The 21,020-nt window shown below is 34.5% G+C and overlaps 1 protein-coding gene across 2 annotated transcripts; it reads right to left on the bottom strand.

Moving 5' to 3' along the window:
- Positions 1-1,757: 1,757 nt before the first annotated feature.
- Positions 1,758-11,962, bottom strand: LOC113770199 (aconitate hydratase, cytoplasmic). Of its 2 annotated transcripts, XM_027314595.1 has the most exons (21): positions 11,342-11,962; positions 9,967-10,071; positions 8,894-9,054; positions 8,722-8,814; positions 7,935-8,120; positions 7,551-7,712; positions 6,663-6,807; positions 6,432-6,574; positions 6,284-6,340; positions 6,121-6,200; positions 5,946-6,021; positions 5,575-5,760; positions 5,425-5,492; positions 5,226-5,344; positions 4,982-5,103; positions 4,157-4,255; positions 3,602-4,078; positions 3,344-3,442; positions 3,008-3,250; positions 2,135-2,197; positions 1,758-2,083 (listed from the first exon to the last, which is right to left on the bottom strand). In XM_027314595.1, exons 1-21 carry the CDS (start codon positions 11,679-11,681, stop codon positions 2,078-2,080), a joined length of 3,030 nt encoding a protein of 1,009 aa, XP_027170396.1. In that variant the 5' UTR covers positions 11,682-11,962; the 3' UTR covers positions 1,758-2,077. The 2 variants fall into 2 exon arrangements, with proteins under 2 accessions (XP_027170396.1, XP_027170395.1); XM_027314594.1 differs by having other exon boundaries at positions 1,758-2,197; positions 11,342-11,961.
- Positions 11,963-21,020: the final 9,058 nt, after the last annotated feature.

Below are 21,020 nucleotides of genomic sequence, written 5' to 3'. Positions count from 1 at the left end.
AGAACCTTTTATTAACATAATTCGAACATAATCATTGATTTGTTGTTATCAAAGTGGGAAGATTTACATTATAAAATATAGATAATGGCAAATTGACTGAGGGATTTGAGATGAGCTTTAAACTGTTTAATATCTTTTTCTCCGGTTCTATCTAGGACCTAATTAGCCCTTTTTGAATTTTTAAGGGTTAATTTTAGACACCTCCCTTGAGATTTCTAATAATTACACCTAGCATCCTTGTAATTTTAAAAATTATATTAACCTCCCTTGTATTTACTGTTTGGGGTAAGAAAATCTTTAAAAAAAACACAAATTCCATATAAAAATCATGAATTACCTTTCTTGTTAAAAAAGAAAAAAAGTCCCTTACATTATTCTCTCTATTACCAAAGCCACCAACCAACATTACCATCTTCTTATATTCACCACTACCACTAAATCTACCTCTATTATAACTACTATAAGCTGTCAACCACAAGCTGAAAAAAATATTTTTTTTTAATCCCATTGAAAATGTTATACTTTTATTTTGAAATGTCCCAAAATATTTGTTATTTTACTAAAGTTAAAAGTTACTTTGATATATATTTTCAATATTATCCCCACCTTTATTTATATTTCATACTAAATTCAAATTTTAATTTTAAATTTTTGGGATAATTTTGAAAACAAATCCACTAACATCATTATCAATCCACTATTTTTAAAAAGTTGAAATCCTAAAGAGCAAAGATCGGAGGCTATCAGCTTTATATATATATATGTATATAAGGCTCTCACATCTCTGAGTATATCATGGCATTCGCTTTTATATTAACTACTTTCAGTAAAATTCAAAGTGTCCACTAATATAAGTTTTTCCAATTGGCAACTATTTTGGGATGTTATGAAAACTATTCCAATATGTTTTTTTTCTAATTTTTTTCCTTTTTTTTCTCTTTCAAATTATAAGTTTCTTCCATGTAAAATAGCAAGAAAGTGGAGGTCATTTTCAACAATTCAGTATGTTAGGGGAAAAGCAAGATGAAATTATTTAAAACCTCGGGGAGACTTCTAAAATTACCCAATTTTTTAAACCCCATTCACGCATATCATGTGCACTCATATGTAAACCCTCCATACCATGTTTTAGGCCCGGTATTGCTTTCCAGTTATATTTTTAATAATCCAATAGATTCTTTTTTAGTATTTACGCACACTTTAAATCACTGAGTCGTGTGGTGACTTTTTTTTCTGAATTTACTGCTTACCTATTTTTTCAAGAGCCAATAACCTTTTTACCACTCTAAAATGAGTTTCATAAATTTATGTTAGCCTGCTTTTAATATATATGTGTGTGTGTGTGTGTATTAAAAAGAAGGTCTTGGGCCACCAAATCAACATGGATTATCAATTTTGGAGCACTTCTAGTATACCATGGGTTATCAAACCAGAAAGTGATTTTGGATTTTAACAAGCGAAATGAACCAGGGCTTAACAAACGAACTTAGAATGAATGATACTTCATTAAGTGCATAGGATGAACACAAACTTGTGCAAATCCCATTTCACCTGAACTCAACTTTAAGGTGAAAATAAGGTAATGCTCTGATTTCTTCTTGACTTAATTCCTAAAAAATGCAGCACAATGGTACAAAAATGCCAGCGAACTAAGATCCATGTGAATGTTTACTACAACTGTCCATGCAAACTTGCGCTTGTGCAAACCAAATATGAAAATTCGGGGGCGGGGGGGCAACTACACGAACAGAGAAGAATCCAGGAAGAAAACATTAGGATGTCAAATTAGGAAAATATTATTCCCAGCCATATCCATATGGATACAATCTCCTCAGCCAAATGTTTTTACACTTACATAAGACATTTGTGGGTGCACCCCACTCGAGTGGCCTCAAGACTATAAAGAAACAGATCCCACCGAGACATGGCAGCTAAAAGCTTAAATGCCGGGGGGCAAAAAATTATTACATAAAACTCATTTCATGGTTTGTTATGAAAGTTTTGCTGCCATTGATAGAGCCAAAAGTATTCCCTTCCCAATTAAGGGAACATAGACTTGTAACTTTATTCTCTTCTCTCATTGTTGAATTGAAAACTCACCAATTTGCCTTTTAGCTGACCAAGGCTCTCATTGCTTAGTCAATTGACGTACAACATATGGAAGTATGCCTCCATGGTTGAAATAAGCCAACTCCACCTACATAGCAACAAAAGGGTTAAAAAAAATGTAGCTATATAAGTACGATAATCTAGACACCAAGAACTTGGATGAGGTGAAAAAACAAGGTGATTTTGCTGAACAGAAACTAAATTGTCTATTTATAATATGCTAGTGCTTCAGTAAAACAGACCCCAACATGGATCTTTTGAAGCAAATCTTTTGGCTAATCATAACTTTAGAAAAACTTTCAATCTTTTTAACTTCGTTCTGAGTAATTAGTTTTCTTCCCAGCATACACAGCTGAAGGAGAACAAAAACGAGCCGCCGTTAAAACATTCATCAAGCAATTTTGCCTGAACGTCCGGCAGTTGTAAAGTAACCAGTTCTATTTAGAAGAGAAAAATTCCACTTTAAACCCATTCCAATAGTTGTTGAAGCAATTTTACTAGACAAATGATTTGTAAGGTAAAGAACTAAAAGGTGCATGTTAGCCAGAGCAAATGGTTGATGCTTTGGAACTAGCAAAGTTTCCTCAAGTTAACAACTTTGAAATGAAGAGATTCTAAGCGCATGAAGAAAAAATTAGTCCAGAATACATCTGACATGCCAAAACAAACATAAACATTGACCGATATTTCTGGTAGGCATAGCTATTTTAGACAAACTAGTGGGTTTTACATATGCAAGCCATCTTATATCCCAGTTTTTGGTTATTCAATCTTAGTTTCATTATCTCTCAATAACTAAAAGAATTGCCAAATGAAGTATGCATATCCAAGAATTGAAGGTCACAACACATGTCTCATAAATAAACCAGGTGTGCTTGAATTGCCAGAGAAAAGTTACCTCAGTGTCAAAGCGGGCTGTGCAAGTGAATGACTTTCCAGTGTCAGTCGTGACAGTGACATCTTGGCCAGGACGGATCTCATCAATTTTGCTGGGAAGGTCAATGGTATAACGTTCATGACCTGTCAATCCAAGTGTATCTGCATCTTCACCAGCTTTGAAGCATAGAGGAATAATACCCATTCCAACCAAATTACTGCGGTGAATCCTTTCAAAGCTCTTTGCAATTACAGCTTTCACTCCCTATGACAGTAAAATGCAGCATAAGCACGCCCAGCAGATTGGAGAACAACAATTGAAGAAAAGGAGGAACAGTAGAGCAATAGAAAATGTTACCTGTAACATCGGACCTTTGGCAGCCCAATCCCGTGAGCTTCCACTTCCATACTCTGCCCCAGCCAAAATAATTGTGTCGTGGCCATCAGCCTTGTACCTCTGAAATTGGCAACAAAATATCAGAAATGAACAAAGCCTTGCAGAATTTATTGAAACTCAAGGAATTCAAGTCAATTGGACTAAACAGTGAGATTCTATCAATTTGTATCTCCACACACAAGTGAGGTGTAAAACCATGAAAAGAGTTAAAGGAATCACCATTGCAGCATCAAATACATATAACTTCTCTCCAGTGGGAATGTGTATTGTTTTTGGGCCATCTTTACTGCAAAGCTTGTTTACAAGGCGGATATTAGCAAAAGTCCCCCTGGCCATAATCTCATCGTTACCACGACGGCTTCCATAAGAGTTGAAGTCCTTGCGTTCTACACCACGCTCAAGCAGAAACTTGGCAGCTGGACTATCCTTGTGAATGCTTCCAGCTGGTGAAATGTGATCTGTGGTAATGCTGTCGCCAAAGTTCAACAAACAATATGCATCCTTCACTCCATGGGATCCAGGAGGATCCATGGTTATATTCTTGAAGTATGGAGGCTCGTGAATGTAGGTAGATTTTGTGTCCCAAGAGTACATTTTGGAAGTTGGGACTGATAATTGATTCCACATGGGGTTACCCTCTGTGATAGCCTCATAGGTACTCTTGAACATTTCAGGTAAAACGCTAGATTGAACAGCCTGAAAAATTCATCCAAATTAACTTGCATTCATGTTTAAAAGCTCTGGTTACCAATAAGAACTCCAACCATAGTCTACCTCGGCAATTTCTTCAGTGGAAGGCCAAATATCCCTGAAATATACATCCTTACCATCCTTCCCCACTCCAATTGGCTCTTTATCAAAATCAATGTCAACCTGCAAAACAAATTTCGATGAATCCCATAAACCACCACAGGCCATATGGCTGAAAAACAGTACAAAATTATGAGAGAAGATATATGTAAAGAACAGCATATTTAGCCTCTCATAAACAATAAGGCCCGTCATTCTTCTAAATCGGAGAGTGGCGAAAAGATCTTGGTAGAAATTTGATTTTCTTGGTTAGCTTCCCAATTTCACAGTGAGAAGCACATAAATGATATATTATTTTGTAATATCATGTTCTTCCATCAGATGTCTTCTTTACTTGGCAAATGTTCCCATGTTCAGCAGTTTAAGCAATTTAAAATGCAAAATAAGAAGACTCTCACAGTGCTTAATTGTGCTTTTGCTTGTTTGAGCAGTTAATATTTAGAAACAAAGACCAAACTGTCATACCACAGAATATTCCCAACCATCTCAAGGAGGGAACACTCATACCACAAACATTCCCAACCATCTCAAAGACTCAAAACTATCTCCATGAACACATGTTCATGTCTAGTACGATTTATATGAAACACATTTTCTGCTACTACATTCCACCATTTAGCCTCTTGATTGACAGCTGATGCAATTTTTCTTTTATCATTTTAAGTACATATATACATCTAGAACGGGATTGTTCCTGCTTCAAGTAGAATTTACCACTTCTTATAACACTGAAAATTCTATTGTCAATATATTTTCAGCAATCCATACCAAAGGAAGATAGTTACTTACAGTTCCAGCGAGGGCATAGGCAACAACTAGAGGAGGTGAAGCAAGGTAGTTTGCCCTTGTCAAAGCATGAACACGCCCCTCAAAATTTCGGTTGCCAGAAAGGACAGCAGCAGCTACAATGTCTGCAGGATGAAAATATTGAATTGAAAGTAGTTACAGATAATACTTCATCATCAAGTAGTTTACATAGAACTGCAACGAAGATATCTTAACTAGGCTGAGACTAATAAAATAAACGGATCACCATTTTCTGATATTGCAGAAGCAACTGTATCATCCAACTCTCCAGAGTTTCCAATGCATGTCGTGCAACCATATCCAACAATGTGGAAGCCTTGCTGATTTAAATATTTTTGCAGCCCACTACACCAAACGAACAAATCCTTACATTCTGCCGTATATTAGTAAAAAATTTTCATTTATTAAGAAATTCTGAAAGATACCTCTGAAGTAAGTATTTTGTGACAACTCCAGAGCCTGGAGCAAGACTTGTTTTTACCCATGGTTTGACCTGGCATATTCTTGTCAAATGCTTAACAAGAACAAATAATTGAAGACACTAAATTTGTACAAGGCAATAGATAAGAACAAACCTGCAGACCCAACTCACTAGCCTTTTTGGCAACAAGACCAGCACCAAGCATAACGCTGGGGTTTGATGTATTAGTGCAGCTTGTGATGGCAGCAATCACAACACTGCCATGTCTCAGCTCAGCTGGCTCTCCATGGAATGAAAATTTTGCTGCTTTTCCTTGCTCCTCCTTGGGTATAGCAAAGCCCTGCATTGAGAGCAGATTGGCAGGATATAGTAACAATGTCAAGGTTTTATCGCGCACTTAACACCCACTTTATCGTGAAGTCAACATGATTTAATAGCTGTAACCATACGCATAAAACGAAATGATCTTGGAACAATCAGAAAACAAATTAATCAGGAAACAATAACATACTCAACAAACCTCACCTTAAACCCCACTTTGTTATCAAGGCAAGCACGCCAATCAGCCTTCATATCTTTCAGAGGTACCCGGTCATGAGGTCTACCAAAAATATACAACTCATAACTAAGTGCTAGGGAAAAGAAAGAAACTAGATGTTTAGGTTTTGGATTTTAAAAAAAGAAAAGACGAATTGCAAACCTTTTTGGCCCTGAAATACATGGTTCAACATCTGCAAGGTCTAAGCTTAAGTATGATGAGTATGCTCTTTCTTGATGAGGCTGAAATGAAGTATAACAAATTCATTAGGCAAAAATTCAAGACCAAAAGGAAATAGCATATCCAAAGTAAACCAAAGCCCTACCTCATTATAGTCAACAAACATATTATTGGCACGAAGATATCCTTCTATCATTGCCACCTACACATCAAAGTTAGAAGTTTCAACAACGGTTTATAGGTATGAACCAACTACTTACACTGATATTTTGATTCTACAAACAATAACTTACAGTTTCATCGCTTCTCCCAGTTAATTTAAGATATTGCAAAGTGACATGATCTACAGGGAAGAACCCCATTGTTGCGCCATATTCAGGAGACATGTTAGCAATGGTGGCCCTATCAGCCAATGATATTTCACCAACACCAGCACCTAAACACAAGAACTAATCAAGATCTTCATCTTTACCCAAATATATCACACGAATCAAAATATCATTCTCTAGACTCAGCGTAGTTACCATAAAATTCCACAAATTTGCCCACAACACCATGTTTCCTGAGCATTTGTGTGACAGTTAAAACCAAGTCAGTAGCTGTGACACCATTGCACAATTTTCCAGACAACTTGAACCCAACAACTCCAGGTAACACCATGCTTAAAGGCTGTCAATGACGAAAGATAATTAAAACAAAATGTAGGACCTCAAAACACCAAATTTTCACATGCTTGTTTGCAGCATCAGTCAAAAGCATGCAAATAATTTTATCCAATAATTGAATTTGTGCCATCAAGAGTTTTGCACATTTAGAGAAGGACCATTAACAATAAAAGAGCACAGCGAGGCTAATGAAACATCATTTTTACTTTTTCAATCTGTTACTATAATGAAAAACATCAATATTGAGAAAACTTCAAAAAAAAGGTAATTCAGAAAGAAACAGCAAGCAAATATCATGTACTAGAATTCAACTTTATTAAGGTATTAAGTAGATTGTCTACTAACCACCAGTTATAAGTGAAAAATAGTAACCAAACCACATCCTAGCAGACAATATCAATTAAAAAAGCAAATTGCGAGGCTGGCAATACTTAAGCAGCCTTATCAGAATCCTTAGTTGGCTTTTATGAGTGTTATTTGAATAAACTCAGATCTACAAGTTAATTTAAACTACCATTTCTCTAGAAAGAGAACCCAATTCAGACAGCAATTTCATTCATACAAAGATCACAATTTGCATAAAGCTTCATCAGCAGAAGACGAATAATAGAGGGGTAAAACACAGACAATTTTTTTCAAATCAAATATTTCCTGTGGCGTTTAGTTTAGCGAATTAGATGAAAATCATTGCAAAAATTTCAGAAAACAGACAACAAGAAGTTTCCCAGTATTCCATCTTTTTAGCACCTGTCCAAGCATTGCAGCCTCTGCCTCAATACCTCCAACTCCCCAACCAGCAACTCCAAGCCCATCAATCATCGTGGTGTGGGAATCTGTTCCAACTACACTATCCGGATAAAGTGTGCCATCAGTGTTGAAAACAACACGCCCAAGATATTCCAGATTAACCTAAGCCAATAGCCAAGAAAATCAGTTGTCATTGTTTGCAAGCTTGCTTCAAAAAAGGAAGGAAAGGGGAGCAAAGGCAAAACTTTCCAAATAAACTTAAGAATGATACATCTGTGATTAAAATGAAAAAGGAGTTTCAAATGGCACACAATTCTTTTTATCCATGAAACCAAGATCCTTACAACCTATGCGTAGGAGTAACTTTAATTTAATCTCCCATACCTGATGGACAATACCAGATCCAGGTGGCACAACAAGCATGTTTCGGAAAGCTTTTGATCCCCACTTAAGGAAAGCAAATCTCTCCTTGTTTCTCTGGAATTCCTTTTCCATATTTTCCTGGACAGCATTCTCTGACCTAGTAACATCAACTTGAACTGAATGATCTATCACTAGATCTACAGGCACCTACACCAGAACAAGGATCTTCCTGTAAGGGACTTAGGAACAGATGATAACCAGACAATGGATAAAGTATTGGACAACTTTCCAGCATATTGTTTAAAATGTGAAAATGTGCAGGGTAGTTTAAATCTTAAAGAACCCTTCATTGTGACCAAAAGAGATAGATAAACAGTAGAGAGGAGGTCCAAGCACAAACCTAATCCTGAACACAGTAAAACCAATAGCATAGATTCAAGCATACATCACAGCTATTAAGTAGATGGATAGATCCTAGAATTTTCTAAATTCTCACAGATAACTCCTTCCCCATAGTGTTATTCAGATGCAATTACTGCATCCATATTCCTTAGATGTCCTAAGACACATAGGCCATAGACAAAATGACAACTTCGACATAAATACCGCCAAACTTTAGAAACTAAGTTCTATAGAGATGTCATCAGAGTTCATAAAGAGTAACACAACATCAGCTTACTTTAATATATGACTGAAAATTTCACTAACGAGCATAAAGCGACAAAAAAAAAAGTTAATAGTCTACACAGTTACATTAAAAAAATGCATGAAAGGAGAGAAAAATATAATGACTAAGCACATATAATACCAATGGATTGATCTTGTTGGGATCACTGCCAAGCTTGTCCATGGCATCGCGCATGCAAGCTAGGTCAACCACCGCTGGGACGCCAGTGAAATCCTGGAAAGCAAACAAATAATTTCAAATAAAATTCTCAGAGGAAATTGTAGCACATTTGGGGAGAATTTATGACGTTCACCTGCAAAAGTACACGAGCAGGCTTAAAGGGAATCTCAACTTGCTTTGGAGATGTATTTTCCCAATCAATGATCTTCTCAACATCTTCTTTTTTGACTTGAAATCCATCACAGTTACGGATTGCTGATTCAAGAAGAATTCTGATGGAGTATGGCAGCTTATCTGTTTTGCAAACACAAGAAGCCAAATTTACGGTAATAAAATAAATCGAATAGTTCAACTAACACCCTGACTTACCTAACAACTCTAAATGCAGATATATATTTGTATGCTCAAATGTGAAAGAGCCATTGTTAGGCAAAGCTCCCAATTCTACAGCTTTAGAGGCACATTATGCATATTGTGTATGAAAAACAGGAAATACTCCAATAACTACAAGATGACAAGTTGGTATATTATAGAAAACAGGCTCTTTGACCAATAATTCTCTAACATCTAACAATCATATTTAAAGAAAATTTACTTTAATGAAAATTCCAATAGAAGTATACTAGATTCATGATTTTACCAAATACTTGTGATAAAAATTCAAGCAAAGAAAAATATGTTACCTAAGAGGAAACCAGGAATTTAAAAGTGAAATCCGTCAAGTATTCAAAATTCATTAGAAGCTTTTCTAAAATTAAAATCAAAGTGAAATTACTTAACCATTCCCGTACCATGAAAATATGAAGAGATAGCATAAAAGTGTCCCCAGTTTATAAGAAACAAGTACAGATTGGGAAAAAGCCAGAATAAAAAAACTTTGCATGAGAAGTCCCAATTAGTGATTGAAGTTCCAATAGTTGAGCACTTGATTATCAAGTCATTCAGGACCCACTGCTCTTTTTGGAGAGTGCTTTCCTGACCTCTGTAAATATAGCCTATGACCTGTTTTTTGGGGTTCATCTTTAGCCTTCACATTATTTGTGACAATAATATCTAAATACCATTTGACAATAACAAAACTTAACCAAGAAAACCCCATAAAAGCAATCTTAAATTAGTAATAAATAAAATGAAAAATCAAAGCAAAACACTGGAGCAAACTTTCTTAATTATGCATTTCTTGGAGTTGGGTTTAGCAATTTTTACCAATTCTTGGATCATTTAGAGCAGGTAGGCTATAGAACTTTCCAAATTCACCACCTCCTGGCTTGGGAAGGCTGGTCAAAGTTCCCTTGAAAGGATTCTCAGAAGCTGCATCCAAAAGTAATCATTCTGTCATATTTTCTTCTCGAAGGCGTGACCGTGGAAAATGAGATTTCAATTTCCAATAATTGTGCAATATAAATAAGAAAAAAATCCTTAATTTTCAGAAAAATATTTTCCAGTATAAAGAAATTTTATAGCAGAGAATATAAATACTCAAAATTAAATTTATAAAGCCAAGAAAAAATATCTCCAGTCAACATCGAGCATCTCTCTTCAAACAATCGAAACCAAAAAAGTCAACTTATATCATTTCTCCATCACATAAACTACCTTATGATATTCCAACAACATGAACCCAGAAAGGTAAAATGACAAATTCACCCACTGGCAGTCATCTTCCTATACAAATTATTGATCTTTGACATCGCCCGTTTGGATTACTGTTTTTAGGAGTCTTTGTGTATTTATTGAAATAAAGTGCAAATTTTTATGCCGGAAAAAAGTAATCCAAACAAGGCCTTACAATATTATTAATAAGAAAGGTAAACAACAGGTGAAATGACAAATTTACCCACAGAAGCCGTCTTCACATATTGATATCACAATTTCACCCCTTAAATTTGTATTCCAAACACGAATAAAGAAGAGATGAAATGACGAAATTACCCGTCATTGTTTATCTACATATTAAGGGTCTGTTTGGATTGGTGTTTTTGCGCCTGTTTTTGAAAAACTGTTTTTCACATTCCAAATGCTACAGTAAATGTGTATTTCAAAAACAATTTCAAAAACACTATATCCAAACAATATATCAAAAACAACTCCAAATATATTTCAATCATATTTAATTTGCATATTTCAATTTGTATATTTTATATATTTTTAATATATATATTATATATATTTTATGTATATTTAATATGTAAATTGTCAATTATATATTTATATATATATTAATTATATAAATATATTTATTTCAATTATGTATAATATTATATATATTATGTCAATTGAAATAAATATTATAAAAATATAAAAATTATAATATTCTAAAAATACTCAAAATATGTTTCAAAAATATCTCTAAAAATAATCCAAAAAAATTTACAGTAAAAATTTTTCATATAGTTTTTGAAAAACAACCCCAAAAACAACTAATCCAAACGGACTTGTTTTTCAGATTCGAAATGCTACAGTGGTGTTTTTGAAAAACAACCCAAAAAACAGCTAATCCAAACGAGCCTAAAGCTTTACAAAGAATTTTATACGTAGAGGCAAGAGAAGAATTGACGAAGACGTGAAATGACAGTATTACCCATGGTAGCGATCTTTCTGTAAAAGCCGTTGCAGGCGGGAGAAGTAGTCCTGATCTGAGAACACAGGCTCGACGGCGACTTCCAATCAACACCGTGGCTCCACCGCGGCACGGAGGACCTGACAGACCTCAAAGCCGACGAATAGCTCAAGAACCTCGGATTATTAACACTATTCCCGTTAAAACTCTTAGCACTATTGACTCGCGTCGCAGCTCCTTCTACAATAGAACCCGCTGCCGTCGTCCGTGGAAGCCGGGAAGAAGACGTAAAATTTCTCGACGAATTTGTCGATGATGCTGCTTTTTTTAGCAGCTGGGAGGATGTTATGGTTTTATACATGATCTGACGAAGGACGAGATATGGGTTTTATTGCATGAAAACAATATAATGGCGAGGATGGGATTTCTGATGGGTTTTTTTGTGGTTGGGATTGGCGTGTGGTGGGCGTGTGACGTTTTCTTGGCCTAGGGTTGTGTGCCCGGAGGTTTTTTGTTCTAAAAGGAATGACGAAAATGGGAAGGGAAAATGGGTATGGGAAGAAAGAGGAGAAGACAGAGAAAAAGAACGCTCTGCAGCTTCCTTCGGCGCGTCACATGCGGGCCGGATTGGATTGGACTCAGTTGTTTCCGGGCTTTTGCTTTTATATACTACTTCGTTTTGAATGGTTCTTTTTTCTTTTCTTTTCTTTTGTATATTATGTTCTAAAATAAAGGAAAGGAGGAGATGTTTTGCGTTTTGCGATGTCAAGTGTTTTTATGTTTATGTTCTAAAACAATAATGGAATCAAGTGTTTTTATAGGCCACTGAGAGAGAGTGGGGGACAATAGTCAAGTGGGCTATAGTTGATCTGGAAGAATTTGGTTTGGTTTTGGCCTTTGGGGATATTTGTTTTATGGTTTGTTAAATGCATAGCCTTGTTTGGACAGGCATTTTTCATCGGAAAATTGTGTTATTTTTCGTGATCATTTTTTTTTTTTTTTCTCACATACATCAAATCGTTACAGTAATTTTTCTACAAAAAATCCTAAAAAATGCAATCCAAACACAAGCTTTCCAAAAAAAATGTAGCTAATTCGAAAAAGTGTGGGAGTGTAATAATTATGAATGTGTGTGTTAACCTAGCAAACGAATATAATTTAATCGTTTACTGAGTATTTAATAAGCATTCGTTTAAAAATTTTATTATTTTAAAGTTAATATTCAATTATAAACGATGCATTAATATATTAATGATATCTTTTTCAAAAAAAAGAAAGTAAAAGTTGTATGAGTGTTATAACTGAAAACAATAATGAGAACCGCAGCCGTGAATTATGATTGAATTATTAATGTTGAGTAATAAAATATTTATTTATACACCTTAAGTCTTTAAGGAAGAGGGGATCGAAGTTTCCAAGAAGCAGTCGGTACACAGACCGAGGATGTCATTTTGATCTGATAGAAATAGGAAGAACTTCTAAAGCCCATATAGAGACTTTTATGGCCTCTAGGATTGTTTCTTCAGTATTTTTATTTTTTTTTAACAAATAAAGTCAATTAAAATGAATAAAATCAGGGTTAGATTACTAAGTAGGTATTACTTGTGTCAAACTATTGCCACTTAAAAGCTTAATTAAGGGGTCTTCCTTGTTAAAACTGTATACCAATAGGATCATGTGTTGTTGATGAATCAAGAAGTATTTTCTATTTTTCTTCTTGATGTTGACATAAATATAATGAGCCGTTATTTATTGAGAAAAATAGAAGGAAAGTCAAATTTGTGGTCATTGCTTTGAGAAAGTGTAAAATTTGTACAAGGAACAAGGACCAATCTTGCACATTTGCCTCTCTGTTTTGCTTCAAAAACTCTGCCACAAGTAAAGGGCAAAAGGATTAATAAAATAAAAAATAGAAGTTTAGTGCAAAAGTCTTGACTAAAGTCTGATATAAATATGGTGAAAATAACTCTTTGTGATCTTTAAAGGTCCAATTCAAGTCAATCTTTTAAAGATAACCTTAATTAATAAGTATATGTTATCAGTAAATAAATCAATTATTGTGGTTGGATAGAAGAACTTTCCTTTTAAAAGCTATATGGTCCCTCCATGCAACTAAGGAACTTTCTTGGAAGCCTTGGGACGTAAATGTTTATATTTGACACTTCTTTTTTTAGTCATTGGCTAACAAATTGCTCTAGCGTTCTCATCCCGCTTGGCTCTGGCGGCCTTCTCCGTCCTACCCTTCTAAAATGATGACAAATCAGATTCACTTAAAAGGATAACGAAAGGGCAACAAAAACTTTTGTAGACACCAAATTTTTGTCAATTTTTAATATTTTTTCAAAATTTTTCTATTTAATGAGTTATTTATTTTCTTACATTTTAATTTACATTTTTCTCATTTTTGCAGGTTTGTTTTAGGAAAAGAAAAAAAAAAAAAAAAAAACAAAACAAAAAAAAAAAAAAAGGAGAAAATCAAGAAATCAAATCATCCTAATCATTTTTTTTTCCCCACCAAATACATTTAACCCATTTCACACTCAATTGCCAAGGACCTTTCTTTTCATCCGCAGAAACCATCATTTTGGGCAATCCAACACACAAAACTCCCCACCTTTTACTTCCTCAATCTCCTCTCTCGGCTCTCTCCCAGAGGACACAACAGGGAAGCCAAAAAGAAAAAAAAAGAAAATCTCCATCCCTCTGGGCTCTCTCTTGAAAAAAGGAGGAAAAAAATGACACAAAAAAAAAAAAGGCTCTCGGCTCTCTCTGGGCTGGACCGAAAAGAAGAAGAAAAAAAAGAGAAAAAAACTACTTCCTCAATCTACTCTCTCGGCTCTCACAGACGGAGGACAAGAAACAAAAACAGAGACAAGGAAAAAAGAAGGGAGGCTCTCGGCTCTCTCTCTTGGCTCTCTACCGAAAAAAGAAAGAAAGGCATCAAAAAAACTTCAGCCAAGGCAATTCCACTTTCATTGAGGTATTTTCCAGTTTTTTTTTTAAGCATATTAGATGCATTTTGATTTTAATTTATCTTGCTTTTGCTGGTTTTTATTGTTGTTGTTGTATTGCTGAAAATTGGGAAATGGCATGAACTAGATTGAGGAAAAGGAAATGTTTTTTATGCATGCATGTTAACCGTTTGAAAAAATACCAAAATGAAAAGAAAGAATCTTAGGGGACTGTTTTGATTTATTTTAGTCCTTTTATGTTGTTTTTCTTGTCAAAATAAAATCATATTTGTATTGTAGGAGTTGTAAGAGTGTTGTAGTATAATTTTCATGATTTTTGATGAAAGATATGGTGTTTTGAAAAAATAAAAACTGAACTGATTTCTTGGCATTTTGACCACTTTCGGCTCACTTTTTGTAAAAACTAACTCCGGAAATGGAACCTACGCGAAAAATCGAGTGGGGAGGTGTATTTTGAGGATTTTTGGTGACCGGAGAGGTCACCGGCGGTGGCAGTCGGCGGCGGTGGCGCCACCGGCGGCCACCATGGCCGCCAACTGAAGTAAGCTTCGGTTGGCCAGAGGAGGAGAAGAAACGAAGGAAGAAGAAAGAAAGAAAAGAAAGAGAAGGAGAAAGAAAGAAAAGAAAAGAAGAAAAAAAGGGGTTTGGGCCATTTTTTTTGTTCTGTGGGCTTGTGATTGGGCTTTAGTTTATTTTTTCTTTTGGGTTTCGGTTGGGTTCGGAGGTTGGAGCCCATGAATTTTTGGCTGGGCTTGAGGGATAAAAAGACAGGCTGGCCTGTGTGTTTTAGCTTGGGTTTTCAGTTGGGCTTAGGTAGCTTTGGCCCAAGTAAAATAAAAAGATTGGCCCGATGCCCTTTATCTTGCCCAGATCTGGTTACGATTTGCACTTTGGCCCCTGATCTTTGGAGTAGTTTTATTGTAGCCCAGAACATTTTAAATTCCTTTCACCTAGGTCCTTAAAATAATTGCATTTTGGTCCCTGAATTTTATCTTTCATTTAATTTTGACCCCTAAACTTTGGAAAAATATAATTTTTGTCCCCAAAGGTTTTTCAATCTTTGCAATTCAGTCCATGGTGAATTTTGACTCTCTTTGTTATGATTGTTTCTTTTCTTCAATAACTAATTATGTTACTTTAGAATATACTTAACTTGGAATTTTTTAGATTTGCTTAAATTTCTTTACGTCTGACATATTAGTGTGAGTTTAGTACTTTTATTATTATTGTTTTTTTCAATTAAATTGGTGCCATGATTCTTTTGTTCATTGTGAGTATAAATAGGACAATTTGACTCCATTTAGTCACCACTTCAAACGGGAGGTACCCCTATTTTTATTATTTCAATGTCAATTACGTGCTCTTATGTGCTCTTATGTGTTCCTATGTGTTTATATTTTTATATGCTTTATTTATTTGATTTAAATATTCATTTAAATTTTCTTATATATGTTTTAGTTAATTTTTTACAATGATTCAAGAGGCATTTAAATATCTCAAAAATGTAATAGATAGGATAATTAGATTTGTTTTATTATATTTTTCCCTTCTAGATTGTAGTTAGGCGCTCCCCGATGTAATAGATAGGTTGCGTGTTTATGTGGCTTATGTGTTATGTGTTTTATCCACTTTTCTTAGGATTTTGGCATCTAGATATTATGTTTACGTGTTATGTGCTACGTGCTCTTATGTGTTTATTTGTTTTAATTTATGTTTTATTTGTTTCACTATGAATTGTTAATGCATGACGTCACCACACTAGTCCAACGCTAGTTGTGGTTTCTCCCTCCGCTTACTTGCTAGTCCAACACTAGTAAGGACTTTTAGAAATGGGCTAGTCCAACGCTAGACCCTTTAGGTCATCTTGCGCTAGATTCATCTTTGTATGCTATTCACTACATTTTCATGCATATTTTCATTTTTAGGATCTTTTCTCATTTGCATGATATTCCCTATTATATTATCCCCTAACCGCTATAGGTGCTAATCATGTCATTTAGAATTGCATCTCATTTAAGCTAGTTCATTTGCTTGTTCATGTTAGGATAATTATTTTTCAAACATGGGAAATGGGTGATTATAACTTTCTAGTTTAAGTACCCTATTAATCCATGTATAAGAAAATTATGTCACGAGTTTTGCCTCCCGTACCCTTTATGTTGCATTCTGCTTTTCTTTGATCACTTATATATATGTATATAATTTAATTTAATTTCTTTTATTTTAATTTCATCATTTGCATATTCGTGACACTTTCAAGGAATCATTTTGACCTTCGCAATTAATGCGATTGGTTCAATTAAACCCCTTGAATGAACATTTTGTCCCTTTCGATATATTTAGATTTGCATCCATATAGGAAACATCCAAATATGATAAAATTAAGGGTTAGATTAGGAAAATTTTGACTAAACCTCGCAACTAGCTTAGACTAGGTTGAAAGGGTGCCTTAGGTTTGAGTCAATTGAACCTTTGCCTTCCCTTTATTCAACCGTGACTCCCGAACCCATTTTCTCTTGTTTTCAAAGACCTGGAGTTGTCAAAAAGGGTTTTATTTTATTTTACTTTATTTTTGGGTGACTTGGTACACCAAAACTCCATACCAAGTGGCGACTCCTATTTTTTCTTAAAAACCCTTTTAGACTAAATTTTGGACCCAAATTGTCGCATTCTTTTAAGTCCCATTCTAGGTCCTTTTTCATTTATTATTAATAAATCACATCCTTTTTATAAACACTTTCTTTTCCATCGCGAAAAAATGGGGCGCGACAACTTGGCGACTCCACTGGGGACCTAAGAGAGTCCAAGCACTTGGTTTAGTCGTCTTTTTCTCTTTTTAACCCTTATATTTATCATATTTGGATGTTTTAGGTTGCATTTTTCTCTTTTAGGATATTTTGCATTTCACCCTCGTATTCGTTTATCGTTCCTCGTATATGTGATGAATGATTTATTTATTTACTTTTGTTTATTTACTTATATGTATCGCGCTTTGCATTTGGGGGTGGGGAATATTACCCTAGAGCTTCGCATTGGTTATCGATCCCTCCCCTCCAAAATGAGCACTGGCATACGTGCATACGTTTTATTTTTTATCCCTTATTTATTTTTCTTTTAGTGGCTTGTCACGCCACTCCACCCTACTAGGATTTTAGGCGACCCACTTGGACATGTGATCGTATCACGACGTGTGCGTAGTATGATCCGAGGGGTCACTCGATCTTCCGCTTCAAACTTTAGGTTGATGACCTATTAGTTTTTAGTCGAAGGTTGAGGATTCTTTTTAGATTCGCCCAGACGGGTAGCCGTAACACGACGTGTGCGTAGCAACGTCTGGGGAATCGCTCGAGCCACCGACAAGGAACCTTGGGAGTGATGACCCTTGGTTTCTAAGTCTGAAGGCTCGGGGACCTATGACTTATCGAGTCTAGATGCATTAGTGAACCCTAACCTCATGCATCCATTTTAGCTTGCCTAGGGTAGAGTCGACCTTACCCTATTAGGGACACTATTCACGAGGGGAGGGGTCCAACCCTTTTCCTCTTTTTATTGCTTTATTTCCTTGTGTTGATTCCGTTGCTACAATGTGTTATGTGTATTTATCTGTTTAAACTAACTTTTCTTGGTTTTTGTGTCCCCATTGCATTCACAAACCCTTAGCAAATAAGAGGTCTGGCATGACCTTCTTTTAGAAGCCCACCCTTGTAGATAGGTTATCGCACGTTTGAAAATTGTGATGCATTTTGTTCATAAATTCATAATGTTATACCATTTTAGGCTTACCCTGGCAAACAAAGGGCTCCTTAGGTCACGTCTCATTTCAAATCGCATTTTTCCCTGCTTTGATAAGAATGGCATCATGCATAAGCCTTAGAAAGGGAATGCCTCTTAGGGAATCCCGCGTTAGGCATAAACCGCCTTGTGTCTCGGATATATAATCCAATGAGACTGGCACGTTTATATTTCTTGTACTATTCAAAGGGGTAGTGCACAAGGTAAGGTAGGATTCGATCCCTTTCGTGTGACGACATTGAAAATAATGGAACAGTTTTTACGCATTAGAATATGAGCCTTTAATAATCACTTTTTGACCATTTTATCAGAATTGGTAAAAATCCCTTGCGTAAAGGACATTAAGTTGAAGAAATTCACAAATTCCTCATTGTTGAGATGATAAGTATGTTAACGCCAAATCTTGATTTTCGAAGGCTCATAGACTAATGAATTTTTGAAAATTTCCAATGGGTAGACAATTCAATCAATTTTTGGAATAAACCATCAATTTCATTGGATCATTTTATTCATTAAATTCATCCAATCCATTTTTTCCTATTTCTTCACTTTTAGGACTAAGTCAATTTTGAATAAATCATCAATTTCGTTTGACCAATTTACCCTTTTTTAAGGTGATTCGGTCAATTTTGAATAAATTAAATTTCATTCAATTCATGTGACCAGTTTACCTATTTTTAGGGCAATTCGGTCGATTTTGAATAAATCATCAATTTCATTCATTCCATTTTTACATCTAAGATGATTGAGTCGATTTTTTTTATAGATCATTCGATCCTTACAATTTTGTTCATTTTTAATTTCATTTTCATTCAATTTCATTTTGGATAAATCATCAATTTCATTCTGTTCATTTGGCCAGTGATCCAGTCGATTTTTGAATAAACTATCAATTCTATCCAATCCATTTGACCAATTTATTCATTTTTAGGACAATACAATCAATTTTGAATAAATCATCAATTCCATCCAATTCATTATTCATTTAGTCAATTTTTTTTGAATAAATTCTCAATTTCATCCAATCCATTGAATCAGTTTTATTCACTTTCAGGATAATCCAGTCAATTTTTGAACTAACCATCAATTTCATTCGATTCATTTAACCTATTTATTCTCTTTTAAAGTTTCGATCTATGGTTCACTGAAAAAACTAGTCGAGACATTTCAATCCTAAAAAAAAAATAAGTTTTTCACACTAAATTGATTTTGATATCATTTTATGTGTCAATCAAAGCAATCAATTCATTCGGACTTTGTCCTCATTTTGTTGGACAAAATTGTCTTTTGTCACTACAATTATCTAATTTTTTCAAAATTTGTCTTTTAATTGAATCTCAATAAGCCAATCGGATCCGTCAGGTATTGTATGGTGCCTATCCCAGAGGATTGCATTTTTCATGCTAGGCCAACCTTTGGCATAAAAGGGTTCCCCCATAGGACATGCATACCGATTTTGCAGTTTTGCTTACTAACTCTGGGTATTTTGCTTTAATTTTTTCCCCCTCCCCTGCATTTATAAAAGTTGTTTCAACAAAGTAAAAATATTTTTCCTATATCTGATAATATTTTTGGTCTGATAAATTTTAAAAAATTACAAGTGTTACTTGATTCTTGGGCAGATCCAACAATGTAAAAAAAAAAAATGATGATGAAAAAAATGAATGAAAAATCCATTTGAAAACGCTAGTGTAAAGTATCTCAAAAATCTTTTGATTCATTGTTTCTAATATATTTTGTCTCAAAAGATAGAAAGAAAAAGTGTGTATATATTTGAAAATGTATTCTTTAGAGATTTTTATTTGCTCACATGTATTATATTTGACAAAAAAAAAAAAAAAAATACAAATATCACCCATTGAATAATAAAGTTTTTATTTAGACAATTATTGTTTTGTATATATTCATTCTTTATTTGCTCATTGAGAGATTTCATGATAGATTTTAAGGAATAAGGCTAAATAGAAATTTTTCGACCTCTTGTTCGAAATTCATGAGTGCATGTCAAATTCCCAAAATTCTTTACATACACTAGATTTGTGGTCTAAACTATTCAATGAGGATAGTCGGAAATAAAAGGGGTCATTCAAATTTGATAGCTTGTCATAAAAGATCAACCCCAACACTTTTCATTTTCATTTTTTGTCCACTTTTATTGAACCTCCAAGATTAGTCGCATTGGCTGACTAGTTTCAAAGTGAGATAATTTTTTTCGTGAAAACGTCCGGTGTGTCTAACCAGATTCAATCCACATCTAAGTGAAAACAAAAATGCACATTACTTCTTATTTTGTTTTGAAAATTTGGAATGATACTTTAAGTTTTCGTCTCTCTATCTATACAGATTCTATCATTTATTTTCCCATTTGAGATTTCAAAAAATAGAGTTTCGTTTCAAATAAAAGGCTCAATGATCATGACCCTCCACGGAAAAATTTTCGAATGTCAAATGGAAATGGGTTTTTCCAACGGGTTATTCTTTACTTTGGTTGTCATGAGAAATAATAATGATGCTTTGGCCATCGTTTCTACCATCTAAACACTCTTATCCTTTGCATCCTCATTTGAGCCTAAATTGGTGGTTCGTTTCAAAAGCACTTATGATTGCACCCCCACACTGGGGAAGGAGATTTCAAAAAGAAAAAAAAGAAGAAGAAGGGAGAAAATATTACAAGTTGGGGGAATTTGACTCTAACATTGATATTTGGTTTTCAATATCAAAAAGAAAGAGGGGCCATCTACACTCCAAATTAGGGAGTTTTCAATTTTATCATTGTCATTGGGATATCAGTATTGGTAAAAAAAAAATAATTAAAAAAGAAAAGAAAAAGAGAGAAAAGAAAAATGTGAAAAAATGAAAAATGATGAAAGTGAAAAAAAAGAAAAATGCGAAGACATCCAATGTTGAATTCCCTCTAGTGATTGATAAAAAAAAAA

The sequence above is a fragment of the Coffea eugenioides genome, chromosome 5 (assembly GCF_003713205.1).
Source record: "Coffea eugenioides isolate CCC68of chromosome 5, Ceug_1.0, whole genome shotgun sequence".
Lineage (NCBI taxonomy): Eukaryota > Viridiplantae > Streptophyta > Magnoliopsida > Gentianales > Rubiaceae > Coffea > Coffea eugenioides.
The sequence above is the reverse complement of the archived record's forward strand: the minus strand, read 5'-3'. Positions and strand labels throughout refer to the sequence as shown.

Bases quoted from the DNA above. Each gene is read 5' to 3' on its own strand.
- LOC113770199 (XM_027314595.1), bottom strand. From the start codon at position 11,681: ATGTATAAAACCATAACATCCTCCCAGCTGCTAAAAAAAGCAGCATCA. The intron at 6,808-7,550 runs GTGCTAAAAAGA...CGTCATTGACAG, and splicing joins AGGCTGCAATGCTTGGACAG to CCTTTAAGCATGGTGTTACC. The intron at 4,256-4,981 runs GTAAGTAACTAT...TTTGTTTTGCAG, and splicing joins CCTATGCCCTCGCTGGAACT to GTTGACATTGATTTTGATAA.